At 36.6% G+C, this 25,123-nt stretch overlaps 2 protein-coding genes across 19 annotated transcripts; one reads left to right on the forward strand and one right to left on the reverse strand.

Moving 5' to 3' along the window:
* Window positions 1-6,824: 6,824 nt before the first annotated feature.
* On the reverse strand, window positions 6,825-7,688 carry LOC111899351 (fasciclin-like arabinogalactan protein 14). Its single transcript, XM_023895196.1, has one exon. The coding sequence runs from the start codon at window positions 7,686-7,688 to the stop codon at window positions 6,825-6,827; it is 864 nt and encodes a 287-aa protein (XP_023750964.1).
* Window positions 7,689-12,130: 4,442 nt separating this feature from the next.
* Window positions 12,131-15,785, forward strand: LOC111899340 (uncharacterized). 18 transcript variants are annotated; one of them, XR_006183921.2, is made up of 7 exons: window positions 12,131-12,710; window positions 12,940-13,052; window positions 13,327-13,376; window positions 13,595-13,635; window positions 14,536-14,967; window positions 15,219-15,306; window positions 15,397-15,785. XR_006183921.2 is itself a non-coding variant. In XM_042895569.2 (5 exons), the coding sequence occupies exons 1-4, from the start codon at window positions 12,603-12,605 to the stop codon at window positions 13,603-13,605; spliced, it is 282 nt and encodes a 93-aa protein (XP_042751503.1). In that variant the 5' UTR covers window positions 12,141-12,602; the 3' UTR covers window positions 13,606-13,635; window positions 15,397-15,785. The 18 variants fall into 18 exon arrangements, 3 of the variants coding, with proteins under 3 accessions (XP_023750955.1, XP_042751503.1, XP_042751502.1); XR_006183906.2 differs by having other exon boundaries at window positions 12,132-12,710; window positions 13,595-13,643; XR_006183915.2 differs by having other exon boundaries at window positions 12,132-12,710; window positions 13,595-13,643; window positions 15,219-15,301.
* Window positions 15,786-25,123: the final 9,338 nt, after the last annotated feature.

Genomic DNA, 25,123 nt, shown 5'->3' on the forward strand with positions numbered 1-25,123 from the left:
TCTTGACCATTATGAGTCTTCAAGATCTAATCTTTATGTAACATGTTCCTAGATTTAGAGTTAAGCCTTGCTCTCCACGTTTGGGTTAGTTAGGGTGATGGGATCTCATAAATTTGATCTAGGTGGAGTTCAAGACATGCATGACTATAAAGCACCGATTTTTATGACCTATTAGGTTAGAGAAAGCCTCTTGGAAAGTATGGATATTTAGATTGAAGGATTAAGTGCTTAAGGAATTAAGCTGGTCAAGATGGATCCCACATCGTGGAGATTTTGCCTCCACGATGTCGCGTTGGCGGTCTTCACAATTGTTTCATTGTAAGGTCACCACGACATGACAAATGCTTGGCCACGGTGTGGCGGCCGACTAATGGACTTTTAACCGTTGACTTTTTGACTTTTGACTAAGTTTGGCTTTAGGTCAATTTGAGGGTTTTAGGTTGTAGGTTAAGAGTTGGTCCCTAACTGTTGTATAGGTAACCTGTACCGCCAATTTATGGATTTACGAGAGATATGTTATTATCTGCTAGACTGCAAGGTAGGTTTTCTCACTATACTTTGTAATATAGTATGTAACGTTGAGTGTAGGATGTTGGTATGCTTTAGTGATTTCTTAGATTGGTAGATCTGTATGATTACATGTGTTTTCTAGTTATTGTTTATGTGTTTGCAGATGTCAACATATTATGGTTGGTTGGGTTGAGGTAGTCCTATTTTGTGCTATATGGCAAAATACTAGGGCGGTCCAATATATTATAGGCCTTGCGAGGCGGTCCAGTCAAACTTTAGGCTCTAGGGAGCGGCCCAACTATTATAGGCCTTCAGAGACGGGCCAGTAGACTGTAGGCTCGGTAGAGTGGTCCAAACATCTTGTCGGCCTTGCGAGGTGGTCTAGGTAGATTGTAGGATCATGTGTACATGTATTGTATGTGTATTGTTGTGTAGGGGTATTTTAGGGGAATGCACTAAACTTTGGCTTACAGTAGCAAATCTAAATGTTTTAGGTACTTTAAAGGACCGGGGGAAGGTGAAGGCTTGATGATACACACCATCCTGTGGATTTTTATGTTGAGAGAGGTTATTTGATACTCTAATTCTATACAACACCTTACTCCCCACAACAATATGGACTTGTGGAATGACGCAATCACACCGTTGTATAGATGGAAATAAGTGGTTTGAAATGCATTAAAGTATCAGATGTGTTATGGGGCGAGGCAGTGACTCATGTAATTTACATTCTCAATCGGGTAACCACCAAAGCTACCAAAAATGGTACACCATATGGGGCATGGACTAGAAGAAAACCACGAATTGATCATATTTCAATCGCGATTTCCGTTAATAAAATGTGAATTTTATTGGAATTCCGTCAAACTCCATATTTTGGAAGAATTATTACACTTTATATAATTAAATTATATACGAGTCGGAACCAAAAGTTGTGCGAAACCCGAAAAGTCTAAAAAATTTAACAGTTTTTGGCCTAGGTGGATGTACGGCCGTATACCTGTTTACGGCCGTAAACCCGTATACGGTTGGTGTCGGTGGACCCCACCACCGACCATACCCCCAGCCTATAAATACAAGACCCTGACCTTCATTTGAACCTTCTTGGCCGAAAACTCTCTCATTCTCTCTCTAAGACCTCTGGCCGTAAACACCAAAAACGTCTCTTTTCTTCCGAAAAACATCAAAAATCATCATTTGGGGGCGATTGGGAGCATATGGAACACGTTATCTTTTAAATCAAACACCCTTGTTCTTGAGCTTACGGTCGTACACCCTTCAAAATCTACTAGGGCCGTAAACCCCTCAAAAAGGAGTTCACGGCCGTAAACCCTGTTCACGGCCGTAAACTGCCTGCTAGCCGTAAACTACTCTTCACGGTTGTAAACCCTTGTTCACGGCCGTACACATCTCCTAAGTGGTGAAAAACCTGTTTCCTCGATTCAATCAAGTCCCGGTAACATTCCTTAATCGAAAGCAAGCCTTTTTCTAATACTTTATCTAACGAGATCGCTAATTTAGATGTGTGTGTGTGTATATATATATATATATATATATATATATATATATATATATATATATATATATATATATATATATATATATTTATTTATTTGATATTAGGATTCCGTTAAGTGCCACGTACAATCACTCGATGATCTTCTAGTTCAACATTTATGAACAACAAACAATGAGTTCATACCCCTACGCTTTTATGGTTTTTAAACGTTTTCAGGGGGAATACAAGCCAAACACAAATGAATTTGTGAAAAGGGTTTTCAACAAGTTTTAAACTCATGCAATTGATACAGTGCAACAATTTTCATAAAACGTACATATATTTTATCCCTTTTGTATTACGTTGAGCATAAGAGACGTTTTCTAAACCTAATTGCATAATTTTCAGAACAGCTCACGAACATAACATTTTAGTCAAACTATAATAGGTATAGTTTGGGGAATTCATTACCAGTTTTACCGATACAAACTACTTACATGGTCAATCATATAAACTATGACAAATTTAGTTTATGATATTCATTACTACCTAACAAGAGTATAACACTAAATAATTATTTTGCGTATAATTATTTATACTTTACCAAGTATACAAATGGTTTCAACTACGAGAACACGATACAGAACAACACGTAAACTAGTTAATACAGGATTGTGAGACACCTCTTCAATTGTACCCTTCAGGGTACTGGTAAAATCCTCTAAATTTAGTATAGCCAGAGGCTCCTGGAGGGAGAGCGTGAGATTTGTGAATAGATCTATTCGTGACTGACAATCACACACCTAAACTGCTAGCTACAGTTAGACAGACATGCTTGAGGTGACAAATTTCATACCATACGACGCCTGAAGAAACGTCGTGGAGGTCATCAGTCATATTAAGCATGGTTATACGAACTCACAATAGTATAAAATAACCTTTGTTTACGGGATTTTCATTCTTTAATAGTTTTTTATTTTAATTAATAAGACTACTACACATTACACCGAAGGGTATTCCAGGGATACAACACTTGGTTTTATTTTAAGTAATAAAACTACTATGCATACTGGTGGTAGCCAGGGTTTTCAAACAAAACATACTATACATACTGGAGGTAGCAAGGGTTTTCAAACAGAACATACACTACATACTGGTGGTAGCCAAAGTTTTCAAATAGAATATACACTACATACCGGTGGTAGCTAGGGTTTTCAAACAGAACATACACTACATACTGATGGTAGTCTGGGTTTTCAAACAGATCATAATATACCTATAGTAATAAACTAACATGTTAGAAAATAATGGATTTTCTTGGGAAGCATGCATATATTTTTCAGAACTCGATAACAATGGTTTTTAATACGAAACAATCTTTTGAACTCGCCAGTTTTATGCTGATACGTTTCGAAAATCGCTTATATTCTCAGGACATCAGTAGACAGGTACCCTCACCAGCTTTTGAGAAGATGAAGCATTCAGAGTCTCGTCTTTACCTTGTTGCTACTTTTGATGTATATAAACTATGAAACCAACATATGTAAATATTCGTATTATATTGTAATGGTTGTGTTTACTTTGATTACTATGATACAACTGTTGTGATACTACACATGACGTCCTCCACCCTCGGACGTTACCGTCGTTTCGGTTTGGGGGTGTGATATAAGAGTTTTTAGCTGCATTACACATATGTGGGTAACCGAAAGGCAGTTGAGTAAATTAGAAGCTCGTAGCAAAAGCTAATTCACTTGGGGGTAGAAAAAGGCACAAAAGGTTATAAATTGCTTGATCCTGATACATGATCCATTCGAGCAAGTAGAGATTTGATTTTCGAAGAAAAGAAAACATGGGAATGGGGGAAAGCAACAAACTTCAAACGAAATCTTCACCTTTGATATATTATATCTCGGTGAAAACTCCCGTGGAAATAGCGAGCAATATGGTGAAAACTCAAATGAAGACAATACCAATTTGGATAATAATTTAGCTGAAAGTCCTCATAGTTTTGCATCAATTCTAGAATCTTCCCATGAAACTGCAACTTGCTCAACCCCGTCTACAAACGAAGCTCCACCTAAATTTCTCACATTTGCTGTGTATATATATATATATATATATATATATATATATATATATATATATATATATATATATATATATATATATATATATATATATATATATATATGTGAACTTTTGTGCTTACATGATGACGAGGAACCCATATCTTATTCCGTGGCAAAAGGAATTGTTGAATAGGAAGATGAAATGAAAAGTGAGTTAAGTGAAATTGAAAAAAAAAAAAAACTTGGAAGCTGGTAGAGTTGCCAAAAGGAAGAAAGCCATTTTTATCGTGGTTTTTCAAGATAAAAAGAGATCAAAATGGAAATATATCGAAGCACAAGGCAAGGTTACTCGCAAAAGGCTATGAGCAAAAATATACGGTCGATTTTGTTGAAGTTTTTGCATCATGGCTTGAATGGAAACTATACATATCCTATTTTTTATTTTTTATTTTTATTTATTTATTTATTTATTTTTTGCAGCTGAGATTGGCTGGATTGTACATGATGATCTTGATGTAAAAATCAGTCTTTCTTAATGCAGAATTAGAAGAAGAGGCCTATGTAACTCAACCATAGGGTTTTTTATAACGAAAGACAAGACGAAATTGGTGTACAAACTATTAAAGGCATTGTACGGATTGCTACAAGCTCTTACAGCATGGAATTCATGGCTAGACAAGTGTCTCAAAGACTTGGTTTTGTAAGTTGTCCACGTGTTGAGGATGTAAAGTTGTTCAAACAACAAATGGGCAACGAGTTTGACATGTGTGACCTTGGGCTATTATCGTATTACCTTGGGATTGAAGTATGTCAACATAAGTAAGGAATAACCTTATAACAAACAGCATATGCAAAATTCATACTCGAAAAATCAGGTATGATTGATTGTAATCCGTGCAAGTACCCAATCGGAGCCAAAACTAGAGCTAAGTAAAGATGAACAAGGAGAACCTATTGATCCCACTTTCTATAGGACTATAGTTGGTGGATTAAGATATTGGACACATACATGACCACACATCCTTTGTTCATTTAGAATGGTTAGTCGTTTCATGGAAAGACCAACTACACAACACCTACAAGCCATGAAACATATTCTAAGATACATAAAAGAAACATCTATGTATGGTCTGGAATATGTAAGAAACAATGAAGAATATAGTGTCATAGGCTATACAGATAGCGATTTAGCTAGAGATGTGATTGACAGGAGAAGTACAAAAGGTATGGTAGTTTATCTTAATGAGAACCTTGTTACATGAAACTCACAGAAGCAACAAAGCGTGGCACTTTCATCATGTGAAGCGGAATTTATGGCAGCTACAAGTGCCACGTGTCTAGGAGTTTGGATAAGAAGATTGCTTGGAGAGTTAACCGGAAGAAGGATCAGCCCTATTACCTATAGGGTTGTATATTGACAACAAATCAGCTTTGGAACTGATGAAAAACCCGGTGTTCCACGGAAGAAGCAAGCATATCTACATGAGATACCACTTCGTACGTGAACTTGTTGAGAAAGGAGATGTCATCGTGCAACATGTGAGAACTACTCAACAAGTGACTGATATACTCACAAAATCTATGGCTAATGTTAAGTTTGAAGATACGAGAAGTCTATTAGGAGTGAAGAACTTTTGTGTTCTTGAATTAGGAGGGAAAATGTTGGTGTAATTCAGGAATCACCCCTCAGGGGCATTTTTGGAATTCTTATGAAAACTTTCCTTTTAATCGTTATTTGTGTTAGTTTAGGATACCGTATCTTTTAGTATAAATAAGGGTATTGTTTTATGTTTATTTTATCAAGTATTCTGCAAAAAAAGTTTCTTTTCCAGCAAGTATTACCCTGTTATCGCCCCAGTTTCTCTTCTTCACTGTGCAGATTTCTTTCTTCCTACCTGTATTGTTTTGTTTTCTTAGGCGACAAGGTTGCATCAAGTATCAGGTAGATACCTTACAATCTCTCGTAACTTTCTTTAACTTCCAGAAAACTGTCATCTTGTCGTTCTTATCCAATTTATAGCTATAGTGTGTATACATGATAGAAATACACAAAAATCTTGGCCCTCCTACGAATTTAAGCTTACCATCCAGACCCTGTTTTTGTGCTTAAGAGCACAAAGTGACTCTTGTGAATTAACTTGCCTAATCCATTGGAAGAATCTGGTAGCGTGAGTGTATTAGGAAGATAACTATTTTGTAATTAAGAGTTTGTGTTAGTCCTACTTTTTGAAACCCTTCAAAAGTTCACCTCACTCCAGTTTGTTTTGATGGCGGACGCTCTCTTCAGCCTGCCAGCTTTTTTCATTTTCGTTTTATCAGTTTTATAACGGTAGACAAGTGCATGCTTTCATGTTTTCCTTTTTGTGGTTTGACTTTATTGGCATGTTATTTACAGGATTTTTTTTATTGAGATCAACAGTAGAGTATGATACCATATAACTCGATATCGATGCAAGTACGTAGAATAGTCTTTTATTAAAAAATCCATGGAAGATTTCCGATTACATGCATGCATCGGCAAGAATGAAAGACTTTTCAAGTCGTGCCTTTTGAGGCAATTCAAGTATTATTCTACAAGACTCTTGAAAACCAAGCCTGAGTGGCAAAATATTTGTTGTTTATCCGTTTCACGTACCTCTCCTAATCCATGCATGAGATTTCGATAAACACATTTAAGCAAAGATCCTCCACTGCTTCCTTTTATTCCTCGATTATACTATACGTCCTTTCGTTCACTCCAAACATTACAAACTGGCAACGAACGAAGCCAAGAGCATGATAATACCAGAAACAATAGCCTTTCGTGAAGAGCTAGAAGCTTTGTCAGATGGTGCATCTGCGTCATCATCGTCATCTGAATCAACATCTGCGTCAGAAGGAGAAGGAACTGCAGGTGCTTGTCCATATATAGGCTTTTGTTTGCTTTCGTTTGAAGGAGCGAACGCTGGTGCAGTTGTGTTGGCTGAGGAACTATGATCCGAAGATGAATCTGCAGGGCTGTCTGACGGGCTGCTTGACGGAGGAGGAAGCGGTGTTGAATAAGACTGATCGGGGCTGGGTGACGGTGATGATAATTGAGAGGGTGGGTCCGAAGCGTCTATTCCATTGGGGATGATCGGTGAAGAAATCTCTATAACTGAAACGTCGTAAGGGACAGAAGTAACAACCTTGTTTACCCTAGCGGACATTTGAGATCCAGAAACAGCTGAACCCAGTTTGATCTCATTATTTTCCTTGTTTACTGTAATAAACCCTTGTTCTTTATCAGCCGATCCAGTTGTTTGGTACAACGTGGTTAATGTGGTTTCATTCTTGAGCGTCTTGATCTTTGCAGAATCATAGTAGTCAAGGACGACATGAATCCTCATGATATCTGCAATGGAGCCTTCTTTTTGGCTGGTAACAGCAGACATTGCGCCATTGGAGATAACCAACACCGTTACTGATGTGCGCATGTTGATCTCTTCCGCCACTCTAGTCCTAGAAAGCTCCTCGTTAAAGATCGTGTAGTCTGTGTATTGATTAAGGATCTTTGTAATGTCAAATGCGGTAGCTGTGGAAACCAACGACCAAAGGAGGAAGCACGAGAGCAAAGGCGAGAGAGCCATGGTTAACATGGAATGAGGCAAGGAGCATGGAGAATCGAGTACAATTGAATTTTGAGTTAAAAGTTAGCGTATGTGATATATAAAGTGTAAGAGAAGCGAAATCAAATGATTGAGAGTAAAGTTCTCCCTCCCTTAGAGTAAGCATATTTTGTGGAGAAATAAAGCAAACCTCATTGACCATGTTTGTGAGAATGACCTTTTACGTAGCTTTGAAATGGAAAGACTCATGAACAAACTTGACACATCATTGAAAATTACCAAAAGTCACAACCATGTTTAGAAAAGATCCGCGACTATTTTTAATTAACTGTTTGCTAGAACATATAAGATTGGTGTATTTGTCGTTTTCTTTCGATAAATATTCTCAGGACTCGTGTATGAGAATCAATTGATTAGGAAGTCAGAACTCGAGATGGCCAAAAGATGTATAAAGCCGCCCGCTGTTTCTATTTAACCTGCTCGGTGAAGACTCCTAATTACACATAATTACAAAAGTAACGCTAGATTATACGTGTAAATTTATAAGACCATCTCCAATGCATTGAACTATTAAGAGTTCAATGGATTGACATATCAGCATTCCACTAACTATACTATTTAACCCATTAAACTCTACACTCCATTAAACTTTTAAGAGTTCAATGGATTCCACATCACCATTTTAGTTTCTTTTTCATAAATAATATTAATAAATAAAACTAAAATATTACATTAATTAAATGTTATTTTCAATATAAATAATTATATTAAATTGATAAAGAAAAAAATCTCTAACATAAATTGTATATTAAATTGAGAAACAAAATAAATAAATAAATAAATAAGTGCATGACACCGTTCAATGGGGATTGAACTCCCCATTCAATACACTCTACCTGCAATGCATTTTTAATCCATTGAATGCCACATCACCATCTTTTTTATCCATTAAACTCTTCATTCAATCCCATTGGGGATGGCCTAAGAGAATACAAAGAAACCAGGCTAATTAACGCATACACAACTAACTATGCTGCGGAAGGCATAATCCAGCTTGAGTTTGGAAACTAAGATGACAAAATGAAAAGAAAAGTGTGCCTTGAAGAAAATATCCTCGAATTGATTTGATGGTTTGTGGAAATTTTATAAGAACAAACATTCACGGCTTCTACTGTGATAAAAGGAGATGAAAATTGTTTTGTTTTGTTTTTGTATTTATTTATTTATTATTATTATTTTTTTTTGACATACATGATGCTTTGGTTGTAGAAAGCTAGGAATAATATCACCTTTAAAAAGCAGAGATGCAACCTTTTGAAAATGGCTGATGATATTTAACTTTTGACTCTTAGCTAGTCTTTTATGGTTATGTTGTTTTGATTGGTGTATTGATCCTACCATAAAAGCAACCACAAAAGGGAGAATGAAATCAACTGAATCGAATTTATCAAACAATTATGTAAAATAATATCAACCACATTAAGAACAAAAAGATTTTAATATGATTCCACTACCGGAGTTATAGTGTATATTAAAAGAAAACGAAACTCAACTTTGTCAACCTGCCGTTTACACTCTCGTGCATGTTTTTGGGCATGTTCGACACATAGCGTTTGAAAGTTTCTAACTTCTAGCTTTTAAGAAAACGCTAGTAAAAACGAAAAGTCTCGTTTGGCGACAGGAACGTTTAACTTTTAACCTAAACAAAATACTTCAAAATCAAAAATTACATAGAATAGATTTCAACAAAACACTCCAAAATCAAACGCTACCTGCTACCCGCTATCGGTTAGTTTTGCGGAGCCCACTATTTATCTTTTAATTATTTCTTTGAAATGGTCCTTGTGGTATGGTTATATTCTTAGTTTTGGTCCTTAAGTTTAAAATTTGATAGGTTACATCCTTATGGTTTTTGAAAATTGCATTGTAGGTCCTTGGTCTATATAAAAAGAGCAAATTACCCTTTCATTCTTTTTTCTTTTCCTTTTAACAATTTATTATATATATATATATATATATATATATATATATATATATATATATATATATATATATATATATATATATATATATATAATTTTTTTATCATTAAGTTAATAGAATTAATATAGGTTATTTATAAAATTATTTTTATTTTTTAAGTCAATTATCTAAATTAAATAAAATCATATTTGTTGGGTTAATCGGTTTGTTCGCGGATCACCCGGGTCATGGGTCGAAGTTGTTGATCAGTTCACGGGTTTAGCATATTGTAACTCACTCATTTGTTCTTTTATTTTACAAGTTATATTAGAGTTTACCACGTCATAGGTCATGAGCTTGTTCTTCCTGTATTTTAGGAAGTTTATGTAGCATTAGGTTAGGTACCTTTTCTTTAGGATTAAGTTTGTTTGTTTTTTATTTAATGTAAATTGTGAGATCTAATGAAAGTTGTTAAGGTGATCAACTCAAATCTACATAAGGTAAGTTCTAAGTGTGTGTGATTGTGTATGTTTTTATGGGGCCTGCACAAACAATTGGTATCAGAGCCAAGGGCTCGTGAAGAGTTACAAGGTTGTTTTGAGATTCGATTTTCGAAGGGGAATAGCCTTTGGGTGTGGGGCTGCCATTACAGCGGAGCGTGGTGTTTGGAAGTGTTTTTCTTTTGCGGGGAGCAGCAAGTTGTAGGCTTACGGGGAGCACCGTCGAGACGACGGTGGTGATGGTTCAAATCATGGGGTCTTTGGAAGAGGTTCTAAGTGAACTGGTTGCAGTTCACTGAGGTTATGTGTGAGCCGAGTTCATAAACAAAAAAAGAACAAAAAAATCTATGTGATTAGAATTATCTGTGTTATTGAGTTTTTTTTGAAGATAGGTCTGTGTGAAGAGAAAGGGTTGTGTGTTGAGAAAGTGTTGTGTGTAGAGAAAGTGTTGTGTGCTGAGTAAATGTTGTGTGTTGAATCCAAGTTCTACGTGAACCAAGAAGATAAGAAACCTGTGTGGTGAAGATTGTCATGTGTGGAGAAGCTATCATGTGTGTAGAAACAAGACAACTTGAGGAGAAGATAGATCTGTGTGATTAGAAGACGAGAACTCTTTGCACCTACAAGTGTGTGGCCGGGTTGAAGAAAGAAAAGAAGATATGTGTGATATGTTGGTAATATTCGAGAAGAAAGAAGAGAAGAGAAAAAGGGAATGGTATGAACAACCGATTAAGGGGGTGATTGTTGGGTTAATCGGTTTGTTTGCTGATCACCTGTGTCATCGGTCGAAGTTGTGGATTGGTTCACGGGTTTAACATATTGTAACTCACTCATTTGTTCTTTTATTTTACAAGTTATATTAGAGTTTACCATATCATAAGTCATGAGCTTGTTCTTCCTAGATTTTAGGAAGTTCATGTAGCATTAGGTTAGATATCTTTTCTTTAGGATCAAGTTTGTTTGTTTTTTATTTAATGTAAATTGTGAGATCCAATGAAAGTTGTCGGGGTGATAAACTCAAATCTACATAACGTAAGTTCTAAGTATGTGTGATTGAGTGTGTTTTTGTGGGGCCTTAACCAATAATAATAATAATAATAATATTATTATTATTATTAATATATATATATATATATATATATATATATATATATATATATATATATTAAAGAAATGAAACCTTAGGAACAGTAAAATTCCTAAGGAGTTGACATATTTGGTCCCCTATTTATTTTTCTTTTGTCAATTGTGTCTAGCCTTTAATGTTTGTCAAAATTGCCCCACTTCTTTCTACAAATTACAATTTGCTCATTCTAATTTATTTATTAAATATTTTCCCTATTGTGTTTCTGGGAAACTGTGTATTCAGCCACCGCCAAGCTTCTGAGATAACAGATACGTGGCTTCTTCCCTTTCCTTCTCTTCTTCATCTCCTTGCTTACTCACCCTCAATTGTATCTCTTCCCACCGCCATTGTTTCGTAGACCTTCCACTGCTTCCTTTTCTTTCTGCATCCCTTCAATGTGATTCTTACCCTTCTCCTTCCAATTATGTAAATCATTCATCAATCTGCTCCACCGCTTGGCTACATAACCAATTGTTTTGGGCCAGCCCGCTATTATATGCCCATTTTTTCTGTATCTAACCTAATCGGAAACTTGGCTACCCTTAGATATAATACATTTTTTCTGTATCTAACCTAATCTGAAACTAACACCCTGTTCCCGAGTTTATCAAAAGAAAATAAAAGAAGAGAAAAGAAAGTCACGAAAGAAAAGAAGAGAAAGGAAAGAAAAACAAAAATTTGTTTTGTATTCCCGAGTTGGAGAGAAGTGGAAAAAAAATTAATCATTTTCTTCTTTCCTTTCAAATCCTCTCAAATCGGAAGGAAAGATAGAAGGGAAAATGATCCTTTCATTTCCCTCAACTTCCTTTTTAATGAACTCGAAAATACCAATTTTTTTTGTTTTCTTCCTATTTTCTTCCTATTTCCTTTCATTTCCTTTGTCTCGTTAACAAAATGGATTTGCCTACAAATGGTATAACCTCAACACCTTAACTGAAGAACCACAAGTTGCAAAAAAATCTTCAATCGCTGTCAGTTTCACCATCACCATCACTTTACGCATCAATTTATGTGGTGCTTCAGAAAAGGGGTTAGACCAAATTTCCTATTTGCTTTGAAGGTTGGAGTAGTTGTGGAGAACATCAAGTCTGCTATCACAAAGGGAGTAGTAGAAGCAGCCGACATGTTCGTTCCCAAGTCACTGCCTCCAGTTTCCTTTATCTGCATCATCTCTCTTGCCAAATAATCCGACCCATTTGTTTCAACTGAGGAAACCACCGCACACTAACATCGTTACGTCTCTCAACAATATAAATACTGTAGTTGAAGAACAAATTTATCATGCTTTCCTGATGACGACGTATGCTGTTTGATTCCCCTTTACTGATTTGAGGCTGAGAGCGACTGATGTTGAAAACCAGATGTTCATTGATCAAGGGTTTTGTTTATGGGATTTTCAAATTGAAATCCAAAGTTCAGCCGTTTGATCATATCTTCTCTGCAATGCTGCAACTGGTAAGTTATATCTTATATTCTGACTTTTATCAAACAAGCAAAGCAACGAATGTGATTATTAAAATTTAGAGACTGTGTTAGGTATATCTCCATTGAGAAGTATAAGCAAGCTACCTTTTTTATTTTCTTTTATCTCCACTCCTGATGACATTGATTGTTTTACCTTTATGGTTAAACTTTGTCATTTGATTATCTTACTTATATAGTAATCCATGATTTTCGGCTTCAGATTTTTCCCACATCCAAGGTTATTGTTGCAGTCTCCACACAATCCTCTCTCAGTCATCGCAAGCTTCCAATCGGTTCTAACGCCTTTCCTCTACCAACTTTGTCCTATTTTGTGTAAGTTTTGCTATCATTCCTTCATATTTTTTGTATCTGAATCATATTTATTTCATGAATGTGGATTTTAATACTTATAATTGTTTTAGGTTAAGTATATAGACGACGAAAGATACAGACACAAATAGATGTAGTTTTAATGGATACAGAGAGTAGAAAGTAAAAGTTCCTTCCTGTTAGGCACTGTATTGTTGTTTTTTCAGTTAACAACTGAAAGCTTCTATGGCTTACTGCATTTAACCTTATATTAACTTCTTTTTATATATTAATTTAGGTACTTCAAACATTTGAGTATGCTCTGGACAAGTTTTGAACTGTTTCAAGGTACATTGCTATTTGTTGAATTTCACCCTATTAGGTTAAATGTAAGAATTAGCAATGCACTTTAATATATCACATATATCATAACAATTTAATTTCTTATCTTTCCATTTAAAAATTATGCTTCGATATTTTTTTTTTTCTAATCAACGCATTAAATCTTTTATCCACTTGCAACATGGTGTTAAATTTCCTCTTTCTTTGTGTTTAAATTTTGTCAGTTTGCAAATAAGCATGATGATGTATGGTGGAGATTGCATAGGTGAGCTGGTAAGCCTGTTAAAAAATAAAAATTGTTACTAAATAAACTCTTTTTTAATTTTTTTTTTGCCGTTTTCGTTCTATATGTTTCACATCATAGATCTAACATAAATTATCAAATTAAAAATCACAATGTTTAAGTTGTAATGAAAGATGATTAAAGTAAATATTTCTTAAACATGATTAAAGAAACTAATTGACGAAATCAACATTCGGTTAAAATATTAAACTCCAAAACAAAAATATTAAACTTTATCATATAAAGCCACATGTAACTTTATGTCCAAAAGCCATTCCTATCATCGCAAATCAGCAAAAGCTCCAAAACAAAAAAGCAAATAGTAATATACAGAAAAAGACCAAATTGCCCTTACTTCATAAATTTGAACTAGAACTGCATAGAACCTTTTATAGATCCCTTATTTCTTCTCTTTTTGTTTTTTGTTTTTTGTTTTTTTTTGGTCTTTTCTAAATAGAACCAAAAAACCCTTTACTATGATCCTCACTGCTTCTCTTTTTATCAACCTTTTTCTCAATTGAGCCCAATTCAAAAGAATGAAAAAAAAAATCAGATAAACCTCTTTTAATATAACCCAAGTTTATCCCAATAATTCCTTTGCCATCATGTGATACGAATAACAAATAATCACACATGAAATATCAAAAGTACCTTCATATAACATTCCGTTTTCAACTTTTTATTCAAAAATCTATCAAATATAGCATTTTACTTTTTTAAAAAAAAAAAAAAAACTATACTGGTATAGAATTGCATCATCAATTTTTTAGCTATTGTATTTTATGTTTATATTCATTGGGATCAATTTTTTAACTATTGTATTTTATGTGTACATTCATTGGGATGATGATATGATACTATGGGATATGATGTGGTTTTCAGATTAATGTAGATCTTGAATATTCTTGCTTGGATTTTAGATCCTAGCAGACAAATGAAATCAAAGGTTAGCATTTTTGATTAATAAAAAAGCGTAAAATGCAACAAATAGCAACTTAGTTTCACTAATTGTTTATTATAGCATCCTACTTCCATATCTATAATTGGTTAGAATTTTCATAGCATACCGCCTAATAAAGAAAAAAGGCTGAAAGCATAACGGTGTAAAAAATGGGATGCTTACAAATAAATGAAAGTATGTTGCTATTTCAATCATGTGTTAACCTTTTCATTTACTACTTAATTTCTTGAACGTACTTTGCTTATTCGGTTACAAACTGTTTTATGATGCACCGGTTAATGGATGTAAGAAAGGATAGAATGAAACAACGATGCCAACCAATTCCATTATTTGGATTACTTATTTGATAACAGGTATTTTAGTGAACCTAAAACAAGGTTTATTTTATTTTATTTTATTGTTTTGAATATTGCAATGGTCCATGCCACCTCGCCGACTCCTTCGCCCAATCACTTCCTTTTCATCGAAGATTTCGTTTGTTGACTCTTTCGGCGGTTTCCCGTTTCCATTCCTGGCTTCCTCTTCTCACCTCTCTGTTAGGTTACATTTTCATTTCATTGTAACTCTCCCACCTCTAATTTCTTTTCCCATTTTGGTTTTGGAGTTCACTAGGACCAATGAACTGGATGCTGATTACAAATATCTGTTCTTTCACCTTTAAAATCCACAAAAAATTTTCATTTGTATGTAAGGTCGATTACTTTAATTTGGTTGCTTTTTTTTTTTTTTTTTAAATGGGCTATCAGTCTTTTGAAATTTGATTAAAATATGTTTATTTGCAGGGTTTAATGTTGAGATGTAGAACAGACATTGAACAGGATTAGAGAAGAAATTATGAAGGCAGCAGATGAGTACAATGGATTCTACCAACTCCACCCGCTTTTTCTACTTTGTTTCCGAAATTGGAACATGTTCTTCTTATTAGCTTCGCTCACCACATGTTCGATAAAATGCCTTTGAGGCATTCACAACAATTGTAACCAAGAAAAGATCTCTCAATGTGATTCCCTCAAGATTGTTAATTGTGGATTGTTGAATAACACCTTCTTTCACTTTTGAGATTAGGTCAACGAAATTAGAATTCCGCTATTATGGGTAAAACAGTAAGAACATTGTTATTTTCAACAATTTTCCCTTCAACTAATATGATTACATGTTCCATTTTAGAGGAATATGATGTACTTACCATATATCATGCAGGACCTACTCTCATGAATAACCTGAAATGGCAAAACATTAGTATCCTCAAAACACTACATTTGTCCATACATCAAAACCTACGAAGACATAATCTAGACTGTTAAGGACAACCAATAAATGTATCACATTTACCATAATATCCATGTATTTTCATTTTAATGATACTTATGTCTTTTGTTTGTTGTAGTAACCAATCATTTTGGAAATCTTTTGTACTACCCTCAAATGTAATGTAAAAACCTATTAGTTTGAATCAAAGGTTATCAAGCATGGAGCATGGGTCTCCCACTAGTTATTATTATTATTATTATTATTATTATTATTATTTATTTATTTATTTATGTATTTATGTTTTGCTTTATTTATTTATCTTTGTTTTTGTGGTTTAAAAATCTTTTAATATTTTTGACGTTTTAATTAAATATATTTTTTAATGTGGTTTTTTTTGACGTTTTGTACGTTTCAATTATATAATGATTTTTTTGAACTGTTTTTTTTCGAATAAACAAATTAAAACAATAATCCGAACATGAACAAAAATTATTGTTTGTTTAGTTAAACAAACGAACATGAACAATGGCCTCGTTCCTTCATTTACGTTCGTGTAACATCCTAAAATTCAAGACCAAAAATTTCGTTTTAATTAAGTTATTATATAAAACCATCAGTATAAAACGTTCATATTAATATCTCATGTCAAAACCAAAGTGTCAATAATCAAAACATATTATCATAAAACCATATTAGAGTGTAATCCCAATGATCTCATGTGCGGAAGACATAGTGTGATGCGTTGCAATCAAGCTGACTCCTTTCCTTTGAAAGCGAGTACCTGAAACCAAAACTGTAAACCGTAAGCACAAAGCTTAGTGAGTTCCCAGAGCATACCCCACACACAATCTACATAACACATATCATATTAGCTATAAAAGCTATCTCTACCACATAACACATATCACTTTACCTGTACAAGCTATCTCTACCGCATACCACATATCATATTAGCCATGCATACATGAAACTTGTAAGAATGCCATGGGCTACTCCACATGGTCTTTACCTAGGACTGCTATGGGCTACCCCACATGGTCTTACATACAATGCCATGGGCTCCCCCATATGGTCTTTACCTAGTAATGCCATGGGCTATCCCACATGGTCTTATATCCAATGCCATGGGCTCCCCCACATGGTCTTTAACTAGGAAATCCATGGGCTACCCACATGGTCTTATATCCAACGCCACGGGCTCACCCACATGGTCTTTACCTAAGAATGCCATGGGCTACCCCACATGGTATTATATCCAATGCCACAGGCTCCTCCCAGAGGTCTTCCATGCAAAAACTCATAATCACATATTATAACAAATCACATATCATATCAAATCACATAATGACGAACACATATAACATAATCACATAATGGGCCGCCCTTGGTGCCTTAGACCCCTGGGTATGGTGAGAAAACTCACCTGGCATTGTTGAAGTCCCGCAGATAAAACTCCAGTGTTGGTTGACAGGTTACCAAACTGTCAACATCAAACAATACCCATTTAATAATTGGGTTCCAACTCAAAATCATAAGTCCATGCTTGGGGGTAAAAGACTACTTACCCCCATCTTAGCTTGATTCAAACTCAAGGCCCTATCCAAAGGCCCAAAGGTCAATCTGTGAATCAAGGCCCAACATCATATAATCATTAAGTCCCAAACTATGGCCCGTCTATGGTCCAATTTTCCAAATTGGGCCTAAACTCCTTACTTGGGCCTTACCCTAGGCCCATTAAATTATTTTAGCCCATTTTCTTGTTCTTGGATGGCCCATTATTATCCTAATCATCAAAGCCGAATAGAAAGGTCCAATTTAAGGCCCAATTGAAATTAGGGTTTCACATAAAATGATGATTAGGGTTAAATTTTCCTACTTAACCCATTAAGGACTTAATCCATTAAGTCCCACATGACCTTAGGTTAATTTACAATGATTATTAATTAATACTTTAAGTTCATTAAATAATTCTGATGCGGTCCCGATAAATCCCAAATTAGGGATTCATGTCATTAGGGTTTTCCAAACCCTAATTAGGGTTTGCAACCCATCTTAGCCCAATAGGCCTAATAGCTAAATCCTTAGATCCATTAGGGTCCATTAAGCCCAAATTAGGGATTCATGTCATTAGGGTTTTCCAAACCCTAATTAGGGTTTGCAACCCATCTTAGCCCAATAGGCCTAATAAACTGATATGAATTCTTCTGAATATATACATGTGTGAAACCCCCAGCCAAACTGAGGTTGCCACACGTAATCGGAGCCCTAACGGTGGCTGAAAGGTGGTTAGAACGGCAGCCTAATCAGAATCCAGAGAAACAACGTCGTTCACGAGCGCATGGACCTTGGCGAATGTCGACTAGACTGAAACGATATAGAAAAGAAGCAGGAGGAGTGGTCGCAGCGGTACGAGGGTGGCGTTTTCTACATAGGATGACAGCAACATCCCGGACCCTCGATTCCGGCCACTGATGTAGCGTCAATAGCAATGCTCTTGCCACTGTTGGCAGTCGCTCCGACGGCTGGCTTCGGTGGCTTTCCGGCTTCGCAAGTGAGGATGCAGCGGCATAGGCAAAGGGAGACACAAGGAGGGTGGCGGCTACTTCAACGATTAGGATTAGGGTTGTGGTGAAGGTGACGGGCTTAATACCTGCTCATATGCACACTTTTGCACATATTACACTTCCAGCCCCTCAATGACAATTCTTCACAACCTAAGTACTTAATTTACCACTCAGCCCCCCAACATTCCAAATTCTCTTCAAATTAGGTCCAATATCTACCAAACAACCCTCCACTTTGAGAATCTCTGCGAAACAAATCCAAAAATTACCTTTTTAACCCCTGCCTCCAATAATACTTACAAATTAAGTCCAGATTTTACACTTTAATCCCCGCCTTCCAAAAATTACGATCGTTAATTCTCCGAGGCCAACAGCTTGCTATAAAATTATAAAGTGTAGGGCTTCTATTCATTCATTAATTCGTTTGTTTTTTTTGAATAAACAGGGTGTTACAACCTTCCCCCACTTAAATTTGATTTCGTCCTCGAAATCATTCCTTACCATTCATTACACACCCAACCACTTCTAGTAACATGGTCACCATCCTGGGCACACTTTAGCCCTCCTCGGGTATCCGTGACCAATCTTTGCAAAAGCCCTAAAAACCGCAGGTGAACGAATTCCTCGCAACAAGGTCACATGTACTCTGTCCGAAATCTGCTGTCTCGAGATGGTCTGAATCCCTGACAGACCACTCATACTGAATCATTATCATTGAAGAGTCTGTTTATCCCTCAACTGACTACTCAACTTATGATAACCTGTAGTTTTCCTCTAGAAAACTGAGATCAAAGACCCAATTATCCCTGCAAGTCATTTAGGATAACCCAAACAATCTGGTATTCCGTCCGAACTTGCAACCTAGAACATAAATACTAATGTTGCCAAGATGCTGAAACTGCCCGAACACTGAACTGCCTAAAGCAGTATGTTGCCACATGGCTGCTTTCTAAAATCTAACGAGACCTGCCTGGTCTCAATTTGTTCACCAACCATTTGAAATACCGGGTTTTGGCCCGGCTGCGGAGCCAAGGGACTCACACTTAGTCGCCTCACACGACTTCCAAACGAAATCCTTCTCTGGAACTAGTTGCCATTAGTTATCATGCCACCGAGGCTCTAATAACCTTCTGATCTAACTGATCGGGTCCATACGTCAAATTCTGTCATCATCAAATCCAAGACTGAAAGTGATTGCTACTTAACCAATGGTAGCCTTATCTCACACGTCCTTAAGCAGTCCATTGCTTCCCTGATCTCATAACTGTAGTGACGTTCCTACCGTCTTATCACTAGCTTAAGCAGATCTAATCCCTATGTGGAAATCCCTAATCCAATCTGTGGATTTCCATATCCTCATTATTGCACCTGAACTAGTGGGTACTCCTGTTCTTTCCGCAGCCTAACAACGCGCTCCTGCTATCTACCAAATTAGTGAATGTTACGGCTACACCCGCAGACTTACAACACTTCCCACACTACCTGACTGCTAGTCAATGCTAGAGTTACGTCCGCAGTCTTACAACACTCTCCGTACTATCTGATCGCTAGTGAATGCTACGGCTACCCCTGTAGTCTTATAGCACATTCCATGCTACCTGATCGCTGGTGAATGCTACGGCTACCCCGTAGTCTTATAACACTTTCCATACCTGTCGAACACACACTCATCCTAACACACAACTGAACTCGAGTCCTAACTGGAGCTCTAACTTGGTTCTTGAAACATGCTGTCTGAAAGTCTTGAAGGCTGCCTGCTACTCAGGCCCCCAACGAAAATCCACCGACTTCTTGGTCAGTCGAGTCAAAGGAACTGTAATCTCAAAGAAGTCCCGTATAAATCTCCGGTAATAACACACTAGACCCAAGAAACTCTGAATCTCAGCTGGAGACCTCGGAATCTCACACTGCATCACGGCCTCTATCTTGGCCGGATTGACCAGAATACCTTTCTGGTTGACAAGGTGCCCAAGAGATTGCACCTCGCGCAACTAGAACTCACATTTAGAGAAGTTTACAAAAGTCTCTCCCCTACTTAGATTCGACTAAGTCTTCATTGTACGCGAGAATTGAAGGATTCCCAATCCTTCTCGCTTTCTAGTATCCCACTGATGAAAACCTATGCTTACCAATGCTAACGATCAATTACCAGACAAATATTAAGATCGTCCATCCTCTGAAATCTTGAAGAGTACTCTTGAAATCTGGTCCAGTCTGACACCTTAGTCCATCTACCATGCTGTCAACTGAAGGCCTTAATCTTCACTCTGGCTGGCTAATCTTCATTCCCACTTCCATCCTTGCAGCACCACTGAAATCTAACCGACAATAGCCCATGTGAAAATATAATTCTCTTGAACATCCAATGACCAACCACTTATGCCTATAACACCCGCAACTGACAGTACCATCTTCATGCTACCGGTCCTTTCCTAGCAACAGTAGTGCCTTGAACTCCAAAGTTCATCCATAGACAACTGTCGACCACACTCGAACCATGATAGAACCACATAACATGACTTCACTGGAGAACTATCTGTCACACCCCAAAACCTGAACGGCGAAAACGTTTGGGGGTGGACGACGTCATGTATAGTATCACAACAATGCATAATAGTAAACAAGCAACAACATCATCCATTGCATTAATAATATAATTTTAATACAAGTGTGTTCTGTATAGTTTATAAGACACCAAAAATATGAATCAAAATAAGAAATGAGCCTTGAACGTGCTCCATCTTCTCAAAACCTGGCGTCGGTACCTGTCTACTAATAACCTAAGAATACACGTTATTTTGGAAGCGTAGATCAGCATTAAAGTTGGTGAGTTCATAAGTATTTTAGTGTCGTTTCTTGTATGAAAGTGTTTGTAAATGTTTGATGTAAATGTTTGTAAGAGTTTGTAGTAAGTGTTTGTATTTCCTAGAAAATCCTATACTTTCTACTAAAAGTAAACTTCTACCAAGGCCCAAGTGTTATGTATGTTGTGTTGTTTGTAAAAGTGTATCTTTCCCAAGTATGACTATCATTACCAAAATAAAGTTTACATTACCGTTTATGTGAGAAGGTGACAATGTGGATGCAATGGGAAAGTAACATTTTACATTAATTAACGTAAAATGTGATATGATTGTAACCATACTTGATAGACTTAGTATAACACGACGCTCTAAGGCATCGAAATGGTATGACATTAGTCACCCGTAGACCTTTAGGTCCCACTGTAGCTAGCAAAAAGGTGTAGGATAGTCAATCCCGTATAGATCTATACACCAACTCACGCTCTCCCTCAAGGAGACTCTGCTTGCAAAACATGACACAACGATAGATTGCCATGCCATGAAGTAGTGGCTCACATTAATGTTATAGTGTTCTAGTGTTTGTATAGTATGTTCTCTCTGTACTAGTGTATTGTATGTTCTCTTTGTATAATGTGTAGTATGTATTGTTTCTCGTTATAATATGCTCTATCTGTTTCTCTTTATAGTGAGTATTGTTTCTCGTTATAGTATGTACTTACTCATGTATGAACTGATTCTAGTATGTTTCATTGTCCTAGTAATCGTGAGTAGCAACTTCCTAAACTATACCTATTATAGTTTACTAGTAAAGTTGTTTGTATAAATGAACATGTTTGTACACCTTTGCTACCCAAAGGTATTGAACTGCATGTAGAACTTTAATATCCATATACATACACATAATATGGAACTAAGATTCAAACGATCGTCGGACAAACAACCGAATACCCTATGTCCACAACGAAACAAGGAACAGGAAATAAGGCGAGTTATTAGTCCTAAGTCCTTTCAATCCTACTTATATAACTATATGTATATGGACATGATTTTCACAATATATAAATTTATAAGAGTTTAATAAGGAGTTTTGCATATAAAAAGTTTGTAAAACGATTTGAAGTAGTTTGTTTGATAACATAGTTTAAAGTATAGTAAATCCATTTGTTTGATAGTTATTAATCACATGTGATTGATATAATAACTATAAAGTTTCAACTTGTATTCCCCCCCACCATAAAAGCATTTAAAATCATTTAAAAGGTAAGTTAATGGGTATGAACACTCCTGTAGTGAGTGGTTTGGATGAACGAGTGGTATAAGACGCTAAGTGTCAAGTGAAGACTTGAGCACACACAAGGATCCTATTTAGCATATAATGACACATATATGCATACAATTAGTGTATAAAAAACTAATCATGTAAGGAAAGACACCCTAGGACTTAGGAAACACTTATATTGAAGTGTTAGAGGTACCAAGGGTTGCATCTAAGGGTTGTATGGCCACACTATGGTGTTTATAGCCAAGGAGTTCATGTTTTTAAGAGTTCATGGCCATAGAGTTTATGGCCGTAAACTCATGACGATTTGTGCCAAATGGTGTTTTAAGGTCTTACAAACAACGAGGGAGTGTTCTAGACTCAAGTCCAAGCCTTAGGAAGGAGTTATGGTCCATATGCACCAATAACTAGGGTTTACGGCCAAGGGAGATGCACTTGGCCGTAAACACCTCTTGTTCTTGGGAAATGGATGATTTCAAGGTGCTTTACATGTGTTTCAACTAGATACCGAGTATAGGGAAGTAATACTTACGATATAGAATCTAAGAAGGTTTATTTTGGACCAAAACACTAGTGTGTGTTCTTGGTGTTCTTAGTGAAATGAAGAACACTTGAAGATCTAACCAAAAGAAGAGATTTCATGGATGAAATCATGTATCTTAATTAGATATGGAAGGATATCAACTTGAAAATGGGAAGATTACTTACTAGATTGAAGATCAAGATGAAAGTTCGGGATGATACTTGAGAGAGAAGTCGAGTTCTTGAGGTGTAAAGGTGAATAATGAAGAAAAGAGATGGAATATCACGTTTACGGACATGAGTTTACGACCACCTTGAGTTTACGGCCGTAAACTCACATGGTGTGGCCGTAAACTCCACATGATGAAGTTTATGGCTTGCTTGATGCACAATGGACTCAAGCAGATACTTCCTAACACTCATTTCTTGGATGTACTAGGATTAAAACGCTCTAAATGACTCTAAAAAATGCTAGAAGATAGCAAATTGAGTCCAACTTGATTGATTTGATTAACTGTACATGATAGGAATTTCTGGTTGTCACACTATCGCTCTAACCCTGACCGAGTATCCTCTACATATTACTCCTGCATAGATCCTGACAAAGATCCGAAATGATAACGATACACGCAGAACCCACTCTGCAAGATACGCCCCTCTGTGGGTTCATCAAGGACTTTTCGACATGTAGGATGGCATATATCATCCTTGATAACCCAGACGCTAGCAGAAAACTGCCCCGCGATCTGACTTATCTAGACTCACTCACAATCCCAAAGTGATACGAATCCTTAACATCCATCTAGTAGCAATAGAAGATGACATACCCGCAACATCTGGAAGAATATTGATCACCTTCTGCTGACATGACCAACCCTGCTACCCTGTAGCAGCCTAAACCCTTGAAGCGACAAACTCCCTTGTGCACTGTCCTGTACGTGTTGCACTGACTTCGGCCCTGCTGGCCTTCACCCGATGATCAGAAGTCATGGGTCTATTCTTGGGACCCTCTACTATATGCACCTGGCCCAACCTCTCTTTCCAGGGTGCTCCAAATCGATATTGTATCTACAACTTCTTGGAAATCATATCCTTCAGGGTCTGTCACCCTGTCACGCTCGCTAGCTCACTTGCCAATGGCCAAGCTGCAACAACTGGAACGTCCTCTCTCCCCAAACTGAGTCACAAAATTATCTCCGAAGCTTCTCAGATTCTCCAAGACTCTCACCGATTCGAGTATGGATCCTGTGCTTTCAGTAGTACAGGCCAAATACTACCTTCCACACCTATCCATACTTTCCTTGGTAATCCTTCCAAATCCTCCAAGTCACTTCCTCAAACTCATGCACCCAAGTCTCACTAGTCTTCACTACTAACCTGCTGAATCATATCCTAGGCTTTCCTAGGTTCCTGACCTCGCCATGCCATCATCTGGAGAAGAAGTCCCCATGATGCCAGCCATTCACCTCCTGGATATTGTCACATCACTCAAGAGTTCCACAAAGCACAAAGCAAGCAACATTTGTGCAGTAAAAATCCGATCCAAAGAACTATCGTAGAACATTCCGCCCACATACCATAACTCATGCTATCCATATCCATCCATCCTCACTGTCGGCTGCCTTATGCATGCAAATTATACACATAATAGGATCTAATAGATTGTCGAATAATAGACTCTACCCTAGGACAACAAGCAAACAAGGAACATGAAATAAGGCCAAATAAATTATTCCAAGGCTATAAGATCCTAACCGTATAAAATTTTAAAAGCATAGACATAGCAGTTACAAATACCAATTATCATTCTCATTCCAGCATGACATCCAATATTCTCGCGGCTACAAGCATCACATATCAGGCCAACCTATTGCTGACTACTCAGTACTAGCATGCAAGTCTACCAGCTTATACAACATACACTGGCATCTCCCCTAGCCCTAACTAGCATGCGATTCACAGATTCATAATCAAATCATAACAGACAACATATGTGGGTATTCTGGGAAACTTACTTGAGCTCGGCTGATTGCACGCATCACACACTTTATTCTTTTCAAGATTCATTTATCTTTTCAAATTCTTTTCA

Source organism: Lactuca sativa, chromosome 1 (genome assembly GCF_002870075.4).
Source record: "Lactuca sativa cultivar Salinas chromosome 1, Lsat_Salinas_v11, whole genome shotgun sequence".
NCBI lineage: Eukaryota > Viridiplantae > Streptophyta > Magnoliopsida > Asterales > Asteraceae > Lactuca > Lactuca sativa.